Source organism: Tupaia chinensis, unplaced genomic scaffold (genome assembly GCF_000334495.1).
Source record: "Tupaia chinensis unplaced genomic scaffold, TupChi_1.0 Scaffold000085_1, whole genome shotgun sequence".
NCBI classification, from domain to species: domain Eukaryota; kingdom Metazoa; phylum Chordata; class Mammalia; order Scandentia; family Tupaiidae; genus Tupaia; species Tupaia belangeri.
Genome location: NW_006159547.1, coordinates 6,775,716 through 6,794,096, shown reverse-complemented (window position 1 = coordinate 6,794,096; position 18,381 = coordinate 6,775,716). Strand labels below are relative to the sequence as shown.

The 18,381-nt window shown below is 34.2% G+C and overlaps 1 protein-coding gene across 1 annotated transcript in view; it reads right to left on the bottom strand.

Moving 5' to 3' along the window:
* The window catches only part of PTPRQ (protein tyrosine phosphatase receptor type Q), a 246,341-nt gene that overhangs the window by 176,750 nt on the left and 51,210 nt on the right, over positions 1–18,381 (bottom strand). Inside the window, exon 17 of the mRNA XM_006142866.3 lies at positions 14,780–14,900. Coding sequence (XP_006142928.3) covers positions 14,780–14,900 — 121 coding nt within the window. The remainder of the gene's footprint in view (positions 1–14,779; positions 14,901–18,381) is intronic.

The following is an 18,381-nucleotide window of genomic DNA, read 5'->3' as shown; positions in this document are numbered from 1 at the left end:
GGGAAAGAGAGAGGAAAAGTGAGAAATCAACCCTCAGTAAGTATGCCCACATCACAATCCCTTCTCCTCCATTCTCCTCTCAGGATTTTTAATACACATGCCCATGTGCCTAGAGTGGTTGTTTGATTGTTTATTTTTGCTTTTGCCTGATCTGATTTTTAAGCCACTGGTTCCAGGTTTTAAACTGCAGTTGACCATGTGGGAAGCCAGCACTTCAACCACTACACCACCTGCTGGTCTCTCAAACATATTTTTCAATATGATCTGTCACCTGACATAACTACTTTCTTGCCCTGATCGTCACAGGAAAATATTGCAAATAAATACCTGCCTACTGCCTACTATATGAAAAACCAAATTGTGTTCCAGAGATAATACAGAGTTACTCAGAGCATGCAGATCAAAAGTCAATTGTTTCAAGTATTTAGATATTTTAGTAAGACGATAGTCTTTATAAATTTAAAAACTCTGTAATTCACTTCAGTTAGCATAAATAGATATAGTTTCTACTTCAACTATTGTTTATGTCCAGATAAAAAATAGTGCTCACAAAAATTTTTCCAGATACTAACGTCTTGTCTGTTTGGGATTTTTTTTTTTTTTCTTTTTAATTGTTTCAAGTATTTAGATATTTTAGTAAGACGATAGTCTTTATAAATTTAAAAACTCTGTAATTCACTTCAGTTAGCATAAATAGATATAGTTTCTACTTCAACTATTGTTTATGTCCAGATAAAAAATAGTGCTCACAAAAATTTTTCCAGATACTAACGTCTTGTCTGTTTGGGATTTTTTTTTTTTTTCTTTTTGAGTTTAGGCTAACGTCTTGTCTGTTTGGGATTTTTTTTTTCTTTTGGAGTTTAGGATTATGGCTAATATTTTAATAAATAAGATTTTTAAAAATCCAAGGATAAGAGAAGTTTAATTGAAACAGTTCTGAATAGACTTAGATACATAAGAGATGATTTCTCAAAAAACTTCTAGGAACAGAGAGGAAGGGAAGGGAAGGGAGGGAAATGAGCTGCCACTGAAGAGCTAAGACCACCTTAGGAGCACTTAGGAGATCTTGCCAATTTGTAGGTAACTCACGTAAGCCTTTGAGCTGGGACTGAGCTCTCTGCTGTCCTTGGAATCTATAATAGTAACCAATTCTCCAGCTCAGAAAGCTCAAACTCCCCCCATATGTTAAAGAAATCCAATTGGGGAGGGGGCAGCAGCAGGTGGTGTAGTGGCAGTGGTGCTGCATTCCCACAGGGCTGACTGCAGTTCAAGTCCCAGATCCAGCAGTTTGAAATTTATTCTAGACATGCTGTGTCCATGCCCCAAATCCCAAGAGGACTATGGAGAAGAAGGGATTGTGGCATGGCCATCACCCCTGGGGAGTAACTTCTCCACTTCTCCCTTTCTCTCTGTCTCTCTCTGTCTCCAGTGAGCACACACACCCTATAGAAAAAAATCTTTCAAAAAAGAAAAGGAAGAAAACAAAAATCGTATTTTGACATTGCTATGAGTTGTTACTCGTGGTTGGTTTGGTTTTAAAATCTCCGTTTTGTTTTTTAAGTTTAAATATTGGGTCATTGGATAAATCATGACACATTTTTGCATAGAAAGAAATAGAAAAATATGTTTTGACTTTTCCGATGATCCAATATATTACAATAGCATTATTATGTGTTCCATTATCATGTTTTATTTTCATTTATAAAAGCATGTTTTTGGGACCAGCAGTTAGCGTAATGGCTATGTCACTGGATTCCCACATAGTCGACCACGGTTCGAGTCCCAGACCTGGTGGCTTAAACTCATGCCGGGTGCGTGTGCATGTGTGCCCAAGATCCAAGAGGAGAATGGAGGAGAAGGGATTGCAGCATGGCCATCCCCCGTGGGGGGTGATTTCTCACTTTCTGTCTCTCTGTCTCTCTTTGTCTGTCTGGAGAGCACACGTGCCCTATAGCAAAAACCTCTACAAAAAAAAAAGTGTATGTTCTTTTGTATCTTTTTTTCTCTTATTTTAGTAATAATGATCTATAGGATTTTTTGGTAACTGCATAATTTGGATGCATCATAGATATTCAACCACTCTATGAATTAATATTTAGGTTTATTCTCATATATTCCTTAGCCAAACCATGATGCAATAGTCATCATTTAACAAATATTTTTACATAATGGTACTCTTATTTCTGTTCATTAATTGTGTGATTGTTAAGTCAAATGGTTTGAATATTTTAATACTTACTGCTCCAAATTAGTAGCTATTTCAAATTTTAACTTATTATTACTTAGAATCACACCAACAATATGACAGTACCCATTTCAGTGAACTCTTATACTATCATCGATGTTGTTTAATGGTTTTAATTTGTGCAAATATAATTGACCAAAAATTTCTGACTTTATTTGTACATCCCTGACAATGAGCAAGAGAGTCAGGGAGGCATTGTTCATTAAATAGTGCTGCAAACAAAATTGAATACCTTCTCGGGAACCAGCAGTTAGCGTAATGGCTATGTCGCTGGATTCCCACGTAGTTGACCGCGGTTCGTGTCCCGGACCCAGTGGCTTAAAACTCACGCCAGGCGCGTGTGCATGCGTGCTCAAGATCCCGAGAGGAGAATGGAGGAGAAGGAATTGTGGCATGACCATCCCCCCTGGGGGGTGATTTCTTGCTCTCTGTCTCTATGTCTCTCTCTGTCTGTCTGGCAAGCGCACGTGCCCTATAGCGAAAATCTCTCAAAAAAAAAAATTGAATACCTTCCCTATGCCCTCTGAATTTAGGTATGATACATATAAAGTCGATATTCAACAAAGTAACTCAGCATTTACTTTGTGTCAGGTACTGTATAAGTCATAAATATGAGCAAAATACACTTCTACCCTCAAAATAGAAAGAAAAGCAGTAAATAATTGTAAAACAATTCAAATAATAACAATTTCCTTAAGGACAAAAGCAATAACCTATTGCCCCACAGTAGCAAAAAGTAAAGAAAAAGAGAAAGTTATAAGCAAAGAAATTAATTGTGATCTAAGGATAGAAAAAAGAGAATAAAGCATAAACCTAATGATGCCGGAAATTATTACTAAAAAGCTAGTGTGTAAAGTTTAAGAATAGAACAGGGAGTTGAGTGAGGTAGGGAGAATAAGACAGGAAACCTACCTGATAAATCAAGTCTAACTTTTCTATATCCAAAGTCATAAACTGAGTAGAAATTGAAGGAATATAGGTGTTACATGACACTTAATCACTGAAATAGAGCACTTCCGGTTTCTGTCAAGCCTCCCAGTCAGTACAAACTTTCAAACTAAGAAAAATCTTGAGATGAACCCTCAGTGCAATTGTTTTACTAATTTAATTATAAATTGATTAAAACATTTAAAATGCTTTGTTGAATTTAGAAAATTGATAGAATTTTAATTATTTTGAAATTATTTCACATAAATATAAAATGTAATTTTTCCGTCTTGACTCATCGGTAACACCAAGAAAATGTACTAAGCTGGGATCAATATAGTATTTAAGATAAATACTTCCTACTTAATTATCTGTTTTGCCCCCAAAAGAAAGAGCACATTTTGATATCTAGGGAATAAGGCAATTCTAGAGCTTAAGAGCAGTTTGTGTGTATGTATGTGTTTTTATCAGTTTTTCTGTTCATCTCTTACAGCATCAAGGTCATGGTAAGCCTATGAAGGAACTTCTAATACCAAAACAACATGAGAAGACTTGATCAAATTTCCACTATTTCCTTAAGTATGAATATACATAGTTTTCTAGAAAATGATTTTTGATTTTGAAAGGTCATAGTCTAAATTCTAGTGTTCCTCATTTAATATTTAGTTTCATGTGATTAATCTAAACTAATAACCCATTCATCCATATCTGTTTATATGTATTGTCAAACCTTTAATCTGCTCTAAATATTCTAAACTAACCCTTTCATTCACTAAATATTAATCTCCAAAATAAATAACATCAACATTGATTTATTTGATGCTCTATCACACTGTTTTACTCATCTGAACCAGTAATGTTCACCAACTTTTCTACAATATAAAGAAACTGCTCTTCTGTGTTGTACCTTATTCTAAAATAATTACTCCACACAGCATCCTAATATAAGCAGTATAATAGTTTATATAATAAACAACCCCAAATTGACAAGGCATAATAACTGTACATTCCTGAAACTATTCTAGCAATCTGAGCTAAGTAAAAGTTGGGTACTCATTTGCTGTTACTATACTTCTTGTATTCATTTGGTTGGCCAGTTGACTGGATTGATTTAGCTTGGCTGCGTATTGTTCGTGTGCCTTTAGTAGAAAGGATCCCCTTATAAGATTAGGAAAAAAAAAAAAAAAACACTGAGGAGGATGAGGTGGAAACTGAGGAAGCACACATTTACAAACCCTGGTTTTGAAGCAAAGGAACTAGGACTCAGGAGATGGGAGAAATGATGGTTCTTCGGCTGAAAGAGAGATTTTATTCTTTGAGAAAGGAGCAAATATTGAGGATGTAAAGGAGCAAATATTGAGGACATTAAAGAGTTGATAGGTTTTAGAAGCAGAAACATAGAGTCAAATTTCAGAGATAGGCATCTCGAGTTTTAGTGCAGAATGAAAACTGAGTTTACCTGCTGTGAATTAGGAGAGTGATTTTGGCTAAGGGCTTAAGAACAGAGAAGACAATATGAGATCATTTCTGAGGATGATGGGAGAGAAACTGATCAAAAACAAGTAAAACGATTCCACAGAGGTGTACAAAGTTCAATGAGATTGAAAAATGTAAGACTTTTCAGTTTATAATATATACTTTCTTTAATTTCTTGAATAAATATTGAGAGCTTAAAATACATCAACTACTCTACTCTGTGATGGGAATATAAAAGTGAAAAAAGATATGACCTCTGGCTTCAAATGATTTACAGCCAAAGACCCTAAGGAGAAAAATAGAGAGGCAAGATATTTATGGAACACAGAAATGGATTATTATCTGTTGATGATAACTTGTATAGTAACTTCAAAAGGACTGGTGTGAAATGTATTCATGTTGGAACAATCACTTTACAAGCTAAGTGATGTATAGTGATTGAATGCATAAAAAATTAAAATTAAATAAAATATATTTAAAAAGATATTCCATTAAGTTTCAGAAATCTGAAAAAAGACTTCAGAAACTGGGCTACTACATTAATATGGCTATTAACTACCCATTTCTTTCCTTTACAGCTTGGAAGCTATTCAGTTTTTCTTTTCTCTTTTACAAAATAAATGTTATATCTTATGAGGAAATTGATATTTCACTCACGTTTTAAAATCTGTAATAAAGTTACTCAAAACATCCCATTAGCATCTAAATTGTAAGTATCTATAGCTATGTCTCTGTTTTCATTCCTAACATTGAGTTTTCTCTTCTCTTTATTTCTTAAAAAGATTTCCCATTTTTTCTTTTTCTTTTTCTTTTTTTTAATATGCTAAAAAGAACATATGCTCACCAGAGAGAGAAAGAAAGTGAGAAAGAACCCCTAAATGGGGATGACCACACCACAATCCCATCTCTTCCATTTTCCTCTTGGAATTTTGGGTGCACACTCATACATACACACACACACACACCCAGAGTGTTCCTCAAGTTACCAGTCTGGGACTTGAACTGAGCTACTGGCCATGTGGGATCCAGCCACCTTACCACCCCACCACCTGGCTGATCGCATGTTCCTCAAATCTTTTCTAATTTCATTTTTTAAATTACTATTTTTACTTTTCCTCTTTGTAAATTTTTAGTTTTGTTTTTATAAGTATGTAACTTGTAAGTTATATATGATTATTAGTAATTAGTAATAATAAATAGATACTTATTAGTCATTTCTTTTCTATCTACTTGAGAATTTACCCACTCTTGTACTAAGGCAGAATAAAGCATAATATTTGATACTTTAAAGCATTATGCATTAAATATTGGAACACAGATTTTATTCAGAGGAAAATCCTTTCAGTGAATAACAATACTGTAATATAATAGAAAATAAAATAACTTTGGCCTAAATAAAATTGAGTTCAAATGTCTAGAAGGTTTAACAGTTATTCAACAGAGTTTAGATAGTGTAAATTATTTTTCAAAACATTTTTCTACTGGGAAATTAAGAAGGTTATAAGTTCTGTAAATATAATTATAAAATTAACATTGTGAAGAAAAACTGTCTTTTTACACATTTAATCAACAACTAAGTAAAACATTTCCTCCCTAAATTTGCCAATTACAATAGAGAATAAAAAGTTCTTTAAAAAGCTACAATGATGCAAAATTCTTAATGTATAGCAATCAGTGGTGAATTGTTAGTAAAGGCTTTTACATTATAACTCTACAAATGGAGAAGTTGAAAATAATTACCTGAATCAAAATTTTTAAAGTAAATCAATGCCCTTTCACTTTTAAAAAGGCATTCTTTTATTCTTTCTTTAATAGTTCCAAATACTTGATCACCACATTCATTCCTCTTAACAAGCCTTCAAAAAATCTAAATGTTCATCACTTTTCATTTCTCAGAGAGTCCTCATAAAGAATTTTAAAGGGGCCAGCAGTTGGCTTGGTGGTTAAGGTGCTGGACTCCCACATGTCGACCACAGTTTGAATTCTAGACTCAGAGACTTGAAACTCAGGCTGGATGAATGTGTGCAAGTGCCCAAAATTCCAAGAGGAGACTAGAAGAGAAGAGACAGCAGCATGGGCAGCTCCCTGGGGTGATTTCTCACTTTCTGTTTCTCTGTCTCTGTATGTCTCTCTGGCAAGTACATGTTGCCCTAGAGCAAAAATCTTTCAAAAAGAGTCAATTCTACCCAAATTAATTTATAAATTTAATGCAATCCCAATCAAATTACCAGGTACATTCTTCACAGAATTAGAAAAATAATCATAAAATTTGTCTAGAATCATAAAAGGCCCTGTATTGCCTCTGGAAACATTATTTTAAAAAAAGAATAGAACTACAAAAATAACACATTTACAAGTGTGTGTGTGTGTGTGTGTGTGTGTGTGTGTGTGTGTGTATGTGAATACACCACACTACCTTCTGGCCCCACATTAAGCAAGTTCTTAACTTTACCAAACCTCGGTTTTCTTAACCATAAAATGGGGATAATATTTTTCTCTTTACTATATTTATGCTAAAAATAAACAAGAAAATATATGCAAGACATATTTGTCCCAAAATGATAACTACTATACCATAGTAGTTACTATTAGTATGCTACAGTATAGTAGGTACCATTATACTATAGGGCTCATCCCTCCTAAGCCCTTTGATCAGCTGAGACATTTTGTTCTTCAACTCTGTAATGCAAAGAACTCAGAATCTTTCTGAGCTTTACATATTTCACAAATACGGTAGGTAGACCCTCTAAATCAAAAGTTAAAAACTCAAGATCCAGACAGGTAAAAACACATTACAGAGAAGTTTACAACAGGGTTTGGTAGAACTATGGTAAATGCAGGGCAAACACTCCAACTAAAAAGACATTTCCAATTCTATTCTGGTTGATTTTCATTAGGGGGGAAGATGGCAAAATTATTTGGATCACTGTTAAAAAAAAAACTAATGTTTTACTAAATCTACTCATTTTTAAATGCTGAGAATTCTGAATTTCTGAACTATCTGTCAGTCTGGCAAAGCATGGGTGGTCCACAAGTAGCGTATTTGTAACCGTGGCACCCAAGCTTAGAATGATTCTTAAAAATGATTAAGAGGATAGAGCTGAGACAGAGTTCTGACCACCTCACCAGAAATCTCATATTAAATTCCAAAAAGCACGTTTACACTCAATTAGTTCATCTATCTTTATTTATTTCTCTCATCCCCTCAACTTAATGCCAATATTCCATTTCTATAATGCCATTCTAAACAATTTGAGTTATTCATGCTGCCTCCAATCCTTTATATACTGCCTCTGCTGCGAGGTTCTCCTGACTCACTAATCTGCCTTTACCACCTTCACTCCAAAGTAGGATATAAACTGAAGAAATCTGAAATGGCTCCCTTCCCATTTCGATTACTGATCTATCTCATGCTCTAAGCATTAGGTCCCTGTGTTATTTGTTGTTGTTATTTGTTTTGAAGAGAGTAAGACAGAAAAAGAGAGAGAGAGGAAGCACCAATGAGGTCCTCAAACCACAATCCACCCTAGCCTTAGCCAGGCTAGATCATGTGCATGTGTGTGTGTGACTGGCATGCACATGGAGGCTCTCAGACACCAACTAAGATTGTTCTCATGTAGTTCAGTTGTGTGACTGCTGCTCCACCATCTGGCCCTAGGTAATTTTAAATAGAGGGAAAATCTTTTAGAAAACTAGAAGAAACAGTACCAGGTATACTATTTTAGCATACAGAGGTCATTTATAAAGGCAAGCTTTTATGTAGTCAGGGAAATAATTTGAAAAGAGACATTTAATTAAAAAAAATAATGCATTAGAATTTTGACTTTCTAATAGACTGCTCAGTAATTTTTTCTTCTTTTCTTTTCTTTCCTTTCCTTTTCTTCCCTTTTCTTTTCTTTTATTATAGTACATATGCACCCAAGATACAGAGAGAAAGAGACTATCCTTGATGGGATCTTGTCACATTATGATTCCCTTTCCCCAGCCCTCCATCTCCTCAGGAGGTTGGGAACCCCTGTGCACATGCTCAGTGTGTTTTCAAGCTGACCAGGGGATCCAGACTTGCAGTCAGCCATATGGTCTCCAGCTTTGCAAGGCCATTGTGTTACTGTTGTATCACATCAGTTAGGCCAACACATATTTTTAAATTATTTCACATGGATTACTTTAACTCCAACAAGTCTACAATCACTTTAAGCTTCTGTACATTCTGTATTTCCCATGGATGTTGATAAACATTTGTCAAACAGTCTGATTCAGAATTACCTCTCATAATTACTACTAAGAAAATTGGAAAACATTTTAAAGCCAAGATTGGTATAAGCTAGAATTTTCAGCATTACTTTCTTCCCATAGTCATTTAACCAAACTTCATAGACGAAGAAGTTTTATAAACAAAGAGGAAAACTACTATTAAATTTCGCTGACACATATAGAAGGAAAAATGCTAAACAAGTCCAAGTTGAATACAAAGACATAGTAAATGAGTAAGTTTTATATTAGTCTACTAGAACACCATGCCTCAGTTCGCTTATGGCACTCTCATAAAATCCATTTATTTAATGGTGGTTGCCCTAGGAATGCAAGGCTTGTGTATCATTTGAAAACATATAAGTATAATATATCAATTTCACCAGACGAAAAATGCTACTTTAATATCCTGATAGATGATAAACGTTGTTTCACAAAGTGAATTTCAGAAAGAAAAACCATTTAAAAATGCAATGGATTAAAACTGATTTCTGACCATACCCTCTACAAATCAAACGTGACTTACATAGTAGTAGATATCAAATGATTATACATTAATCTTCATGTGGTAATTTGTAAATTTATCACAAATATATTTATCACAAAGAGAGGCCACCCAATATGACAAATGTAATAGGCAGACTACAGTTTGAAGATATACCAAAAAGAGAAAATATCCAAAGGAATGTTTTTATAAGAATTTGGTGGCCCAGGGTTGGTGATATAGGCTGCTGAGATGCTGTGCTCCCCAGACTGAGATCACATCGAGGCTGGGGCTCAAATCCTGTGTCCAACCAAAGGCGAGGTGCAGTGGCACATGCCTATAATCCTAGCAATCCTGAGGCAAGAGGATCACAAACTCAAGGAATGGCTAGGCCACAAAGTGAGACCTTCTGTAAGAAAAATGTCAGGTGTTGAGACCAGCATAATGATTATGTTGCTGGACTCCCACATAGGAGACCGCAGGTTCAAGCATCTGACCCATGACTTAAAACTCACACTGGGCACATAGGCGTGCCTACCAAAAATCCCAAGAAGAGAATGGACGAGAAGGGATTGCAGTGCAGTCATCCCCCTGGGGTATAATTTCTCGCTTTCTGTTTCTCTGTCTCTCTGGTGAGCACACACACCTTATAGCAAAAATCTCCCCCTAAAGAAAAAAAAGAAAAAAAGAACGAAGAAAAGCCAGGTGTGATGACCTAGACTGAGCTGGGAGGCTGACGCAGAAGGATTGAAATATGGCAGGATTGTCCCCGAATGAGGATTTGGGCAATTATTTAAACAACTGCAATAATAGGAACAAAGAATTAAGAAAGAATATGTACTCCGGAAATGAGGATCCTGCTGATAATAATAGCCATCACTAATACGGCCACTGTTTATTTTAATGGAACGACACATAATCGAGTAGAAGAACCAGGATTCAAAAACCATGTCTCACTAATTCAAAACCCATGTGCATCATATTGCAAAACTTGCCTCCAATAATAAAATTGATTGTTGCAAAAGTCTACAAAAGGCATTAGTAATCGCTAATGAAAGATTCCAAAATTATCACTGCTCCCTAAATTATTCTAGCTAATGCTTCCAAGTACATTAGTAAGAAGATGTTGTCACATACATATATATAATGTTTATATATGTATTTTTCATAGGATAGATAATATTCTTGAACATGTTAAAATGTTTTTCCTTTTTTGTTCTTTCTTTATGTGACCTTATCCTATCCTATTGAGGCATTAATTTTCTGAAAAATTATTACTATTCTTATGGCAGAAATGCAAAATAAAAAGGCAACATTAAGTTTTTAACTCTTAAATACACCCACTCAACAAATATCAAATTTCAATTATGCATCAGGTAGTTTTCTGTTCTAAATATAGCAATGAATAAACTAGATCCTAAAGCCAATTGGGCGTGTGTAAAAAATGACGCTTTTGTTGAGAGAACAGTGTTTTCATAATCTATTTATACACCAAGAGTCAATTTTAGATGATTTGAGACCACAGAGTTCTAAAGAAATATGGGCTGAAAATAGGAAATTTCCATAAGTCAAAAAGAAGAAGAAAAATTATCAAGAAAGAGTGAAAGGCCTCAGTCAGAATGACTACGATTAAAAAAAATATATGAGTGCTGGTGGGGATATGGTGAAACGAGAATTCTCCTACACTACTGGTAGAAATGTAAATTATTCCAGCAACTGTGGAGAACAATATGGATATTCCTCAAAGATCTACAGATAGAACTACCATGTAATCTAGTAATCCCACTCCGGGGTAACTACCCAAAGGACAAGAAAATGCTTAGTCGGAAAAGTGCTTGCACATCTATGTTTATTGCGGCATTATTCACAATAGTAAAGACATGGAATCCACCCAAATATCCACAAACAGATGAATGGATTGAAAGAGTATGGCACTTTTAGTCTATGGAATACAACTCAGCCTTAAAAACAAACAAACAAACATGATCCTGCCATTTGATAGGAAGTGAACGAATATGGAAAATTTATTGCTGAGTGAAGCAAGCCAAGCTATGAAAGAGAGAGATGGGAAATAGCCACTTAATATACCAACTTTCCACACTCTAGGCAGAAATGGAAAGTTTAGAGTATATCGAAGCATGGAAAAGGGTTAAGTGTGGCACATATACTTTATGAAATACTACTCAGCCATAAAAAAACAAGACCCTGGCTTTTGATAGAAAGTAGATGAATATGAAAGATTTACTGCTGAATTAAGCAAGCCAGGCTATGAGAGACATTATATGTCTCCGCTAATATATATACCAACTGTCTGCACTCTATGGCTGAAAATGAAAGATTAAAGGATATAGAAACATGAAAAATGGTTATAGGTACTGGATACAGTGTGGGAAGAGGGTAGGAGAAGGAGGAGTGTCTAAGGAAATATATTAAAGAGAAAAATCAAGAGACAAGACATTTATGAGACAAAGAAATGGATTAGTATTTGTTGATGATAACATGCTTAATATCCCCAACTGGACTGGTGTGAAATGTATTCATATTGGAAAATTCACTTTACAAGCTAAGTGATGTATAGTGATTGAATGTATAAAAGAAATTAAAATAAAATAAAATACATTAACTTTTCTAAAGAAAAGGGGAAAAAAAGAGAGAGAAAAGGAAAAAAAGGCAAAGCAGTCAGACTAGACTGTCCTAAGATCTTACAGACATTGGAATGATTTTTAAAAAATGTTTTGGGGAGAGAAATCCCAGTGTGAAAAGGGCTTTTTCTTTCCTTTCAGCATAAAGAGAAAAATAACAAGTCCTTTAGGAAACTCTTGTGTTTAGGATAACAGTATGTTATGCAAGATCTAAGAGCTCATCTAGCAAACCATCCAGTTAGAGAAGGGTACAGAAGTAACCTAGCCAAATCAAGCACTCTGCAGATTGGTAAGAGAAACAACTGTTAGTATCTAGCTACTAGAGGGTCAGACAGATGTGCTAAGATAATCAGGACCTCGAAGTTGGATCAAGAATAAAACCAAAATAAGACCCTTGAAACTCAAAACTGTAATTGCACAGTAGCACATAATTAGTTCTATTAACATATCACAGACTTGAGACCACCTCATTCCACTTTCACTGGTTTTTCCTATATTGAGAATCTATCTTGGGAAGCAAGAAAAAAAGAGGAATACTTCTGGAAAGACAGAAAAGGCAAGAGAAAAAGCACAATTAGGAGGTGAACTTTGAATTTTCACTCAAAAGAACTTGAACTAAACCTAGAGGATGAATGAGAAAAGAACTAGTTACCTTGAATCAGTGCTCTCACAAGGTTCATCATCATTGCAAAAAGCACAAAGATCAGGTAGAGTAAGAGGTTATGTCTTACAACATATGAAATATCACTCATCAGTTTCTAGTCTTGCCATAATCGTGAGGACTAGATTAATGTACCTAAGTGATATTACCTATTCTCAATAAATCCTGCTACTTTCAGAATTTAAAGTAGACATCTGAAATTATAGCTCATTTCCTAGAATATGTGATTCCTCTTAACTGTAACAGTTCATACCAGAAAGAAGGAGCCAGTTAAAAAACATCCCTTAACACAGTATCTAACCATGTGTGTTTCTAAGTTTGCTACACATACCACAAGATTCTGGGAAAGGAAGTGTGATCACTGTGAAGAAACAGGATTGTTTCCCACAATATGGGCCTGGAAAACTCAGCCAGAAAAATCTTGATTCTCTTCACTAACCTGTTTCATTTACATTTTCTTCTAGCTTAGTAAATAGCATTAAAAATCTAGGGATCATCACCCTTGATTCAAAAATCTAGAAGTCATCCTTAGTTCATCTCTTTTTCTTATTTTCATAGCCAATCTTTCATTGAGTTCTATCAGCTCTTCTTCCTAAATGTGGCTGAAAGCTGCCCATTTCTCTCCATTTCCAGTATCATTTCTTGCCCAGAATACTTAAAATAGCCTCTATCTATAGTATTCCCACTAACACTTGTGCTTCTTAGAACCCATTCTTCATGAAGAATCCAAAGTGTTTCAGATTCTCCAATATTTCAAGTTAACATAAAAACCAAATTCTTACCATGGCTTGGTTCCTGAACTTTGTCTGCCTCCTGCCACCAGTTTCCTAATTTCCAACAACATTAACCTCTCTGGCCTTTAAAATAACAAGTTGTCTTTTCCCGCAGAACTTATATACTTGATATTTCTTCCTTCTGGAGAGTTCCATCCTGTAGATCTTCACATGACAAGAAACTGTTTCCTGTCATTCTGATCACAGTTCATTGCCACTTCTTTAAAGAAGACATCCTAGAGCATCCTACCAGAAGTAGCCTTTTTTCCCCTGACATACTTTTGTTTGTCAGTGTATGTATACATCCAGTTATCTCTTTAGAATATAAATCCTAAAGGGTAGGGGGTCTTATGTGTCTTATTCATAGGTACTCTATTAGTTTTGTTGAATGAGTAAAAAAATAAATAAATGGTATAGGATATTGGAGGAAAATGGTTACCTTCTTCCCAGTTTTATTTTCACTAACCTCTCTTTGGACACTCCCAATTTCATCCTAACTAGGGAAGAGGACTAAGAATCAGGTAATGCAGAGTACAGTGAAATGTAGTCTTAGATGTATGCAATGGGTTTAAAGGGGATTTAGCTGGAACTCTCAGTTAAGAGTAGACTTCTTAAAAACAACACAGTCTCTCAATACTGACCCTACCAAATCAGAAATGCCAAAGTAATTATTTTATTTTATAAAGTACTGTGTTAATTGCATTTTCTGAGTTGAAATATTCAAAAAAAATTAAGACATGTTACATAACTGGATAATCCTCTTAGGAGGAACTATATTAGATCAAAATGAGTATTTTAATCTATGACTTTTCATGTTAAATGATACTAGGTACACTGTAGGGTATCATCGTTTTCATAATTGAAGAATAAATAGGCATCAGGATAAAAATGACCGGAAAAGTAAACACTGCTTAAGTTTGATGAAAAATTGACCTTAAATCACAAATTTCTGAAAAAAAAACCTTTCAGTTAAATATTTATTAAAATATGTCTGCTTAAAGGAAGTTAAATAGAAGATAGAGACATAGAAAGACACTGGATAATACTTTAGAGGAGATTAAAACTATATGCTTATATTCACTTAATAAACTTATATATAACATAATTGTTTATGTTTTGATTGCAAAAATATCATCATTGTGTTTGGATCACTGCATAATATGAGAAAAACTTGTTTCTTATTAAAAGCATATTAACTAGCCTAATAATTAGGTTCCTAATGAAGCATCACATTCTGAAATAAAAAAAACTACATTCCTATTATGTTACAGATTAATATTTGTTCTCAGAACTATTTCCAAAAGAAAAAAAAAATCTTACCAGACATAAACTGTGTAATAGAGGATAATTCCATTTGGCTCCAGGGGTGGTTGCCATGACAACTTCACTGTGACACCAGACAACTGTTTCACAGAGAAATCTTGAGGGGGAGTATCAGGAGCTGAAAAGTTAAGGTAGAGAACAGTAAATTTTACTAAATGATTATAAGAAAAGGTTAACGTGAAAATGCACAGAATTTTTATATACACTTTCTGGTAAGTGAATCAGGTTCAGTGGTTTTCTCTGTGGGCACAGAGACTGATTGTTTACTTTCAAAATGAGATGATAAAGGAAGATTTTGCATGGTGGTGTTAGAACATCTGTTTCTGTGATTCAATGGAAAAAAAAATTCATGAGAAAATTGAACAAGGGGTATGTCACAGTGACTCACCTACTGTTCAAGCACATCTCGGTAAATTATCATTCTCTAATAAAAGTAAAAACTTTATGGGTGAATAAATATAATGCACAATAAAAGTAAAAGAGCTCCCTGACAATAAAAAATAGGTAGGAAAAAAAATCACATATGCAGAACACGGAAAAGTGAAAAGCATAACATTGGAAGAAGAGTTAAATTGACTGACCTCACAAGTGAAATATACATTCCTTCATTTCAGTTGCATCATTAAACTGTGAAGTAACATCCAAATCTGTTCACTGAGTCTTAAAAATGGAATGGTTTACAAAGGAAATACCAATGTAGCACATGACCAAGAAAATAGCTTAGGATCTACCTGCAATTTTGCTATAATAGTGTAAGAATACAAATACTTTAGCTCTTCTGCATTGAATAAGCAATTTTAAAAAATTACCACAACTAATTAGCCAAGTTTTACTTCCATTTAGAATGTCATTTCTCAGCTACTATATGACAACTTAACTGTCGTAATGTTTGAGAGTACTAAAATACAGGGTTTTGCATCTAAGCAAATATAATTCACTAAAATTTGGCTGATTGGTATAGTTACACATGGAAAGTGAATTCATAAATAGCTAATAGAAATTCTAAGTATTTTCTCTAAATATTTGTTATGATCTTTGAATAATGTTAATTTATACATAACATATATAGTTGACATGCATATAGTTTATACACTGATTACTATCTATACTAAGTCAGAGAAAATGCTACCTATACTATTTTAATTTCTTTCTGATTCTCTGAGAAATTCCATCTATAGCTGCATATATATTCATTATTTTGGTAACAATAGTTTTCTTTTATAAAGTTGATTGAGAAGAGAAATGTTTATGAAATGAGATGAGTTCTTGTTTTTGTTTTTGTTTTTGTTTTTTTGTTAAATTGCCAGAGGATGCATGCACTTGCCAGAGAGGGACAGAGAGACAGAGAGAAAAGTGAAAAAGCATCCCCCATAAAGGATGATCACAAAGCAATCCCTTCTCTTCCATTTCTCTCTTCTGGACTTTGGACACACATGTATACATTCCCAGTGTAGTTTTCAAGCCAAGGGGTCTGAGACTCAAACCATATAGTCAGCCATGTGGAATCCAGGCTTCTTAGTCATCAGACACCAACTGGCCCAAGATGAGTTCTAAGGAATAATGATGACAGTTATATTTGGTATTTTTATTCTGTTACTTTCACTGTCACTACAATAAAAATTCTATTGAATGTTGATTATTGTGAGAATACCCATATTATTTTAAAATATTCTATTTCCCAAAATATTAATTATCTCTAAGGAGAATTCCCTTTTATTTGTCAAAGCAAAAAAAATTATAAATATTTCTCCTGGCATCTTTGTAAAATCTATCTTTTGTTTATGAAAGGATAAAAGGACTTCAATTTTAAAAAAGACTGATTTAGAAACTAGCATGTGCAACTAAGCACTTATAGTCTATGATATGCTTTAAGGTGTTTGTGTGTGGATTATGAGATAATTATCGGTACTTTTTTATAAGTTAATCTTCAGTATATCCTTAAGGATTTTCTTTTTCATATAAAATGTTTCATTGATATATAATTGTAATTAACATGTTGAACTCAACAAAATACTGTATATCTACTCTAGAAGATTATTTTAATCATTTTGGCATTTGTATTCTGAAATACAATATAACAAAAATAAAATTAGAAAAATTGGAACCTTTTGGAATTCATTTGATTCATCCTGTCAGAGCCTCTGAGAATACGTAAGGATAAGAATACGTCTTTATGAAGTTATTACTCACTTTGCCTGGCATGACCATTTCTCCCTCTTTACACACTTCCATCAGGTCATAGCTTAGACATAAATTTTACAGTTGCACATGCCCAGAAAGGTTTAGATCTCTCTTTTTTCTTGGTAAATAATTTGGGAGAACAGTTATACTAATAATTAGAATTTTAAAAATTGCACATTTGTCAAATTAGATCTTTTCTAATAAATGGCAAACTCTACTAGGACAAGGAGTTTTGTTTGTTTGTTTTCTTTTTTCTTTTAAAGAGAGATTTTTCCTATAGGGTGTGTGCATGCACTTGCTGAAAGTCAGAGAGAAATGGAGAGACAGAAAGCAAGAAATCACCCCCCCTCTGGAGGGGGGTGGCCACATCACAATCCCTTCTCATCCATTCTCTTCTTGGGATTTTGAGCATGCATGCATGCACACATGCCGGGCTTGAGTTTTAAGCCACGAGGTCCGGGACTTGCACTGTGGTAGACTATGTGGGAGTCCAGCAATGTAATCATTACTCTATCTGCTGGTTCCTATAAGTAGTTCTTAATAACCAATAATACAAAACTTTATAGGCTTTTATCTATGCTGTTTGCTATAATATTTCTTTGAAGGGATCTTGTTCTTCACCCTGTTCCTTAGTGATTACATCATTTGACCCAGAACTTAGATGTAAATTTATCTTAAGACTATATATTTTTAACAGCCCAGGTGAGTCAAATGCATGACATGATTAGGAAATCTTGATTTGAGTAGTAAAGCTTTGCCTGTCTGCTTAAAATATATGTTCACTACTGATCTGATTCCATCATATAAGATTGCGAATTCTAGGTGCAATTTAAATATAAATTAATTATAAATAAAGAAATGGACACTAGTTCCAAAAAGGTGTTACTAAGATGACCTAATACAATTTTATCTTAGTTGTCACCTAACATAGAAAGAAGAGGTAACATTTCCCCCATTTTCTTAAACCATTGATTCATTAAGGATTTATGTCTTAAGTTTATCTTCACTTTGAAAACAAGGAGAATCTATAAGAAAACTAAAATTTGATCAGATAAGTTCTGATGAACAAGAAAGAGTAAGTAACTAAAGGCAATGTCTGGGAAAGATGAATCCACAGAAGCATTGCACTGAGAAACTGGTACAACCCAAAAACCCTACAGATTGCTTTCATGAAATATTTTGGTAGAGGTTAAAACAAAGAAGGGCCTGCAAAAAGAGATGCGGGGTCTCAAAGTCTTAATTATTTTTAATAGAATAAAAGCAATGCAGAGAAAGGCTTCCTTCTTCTAGAAGTGTCTGATGCACATTCTGCCCCGGCGAATGGTTCTAGATCTATACATACACAAGGTGAATAGTTCTTATTTTGTTTTTTTTTTTTTTGAGAGGTTTTTGCTATAGGGTAAATGCGCTCGCCAGAC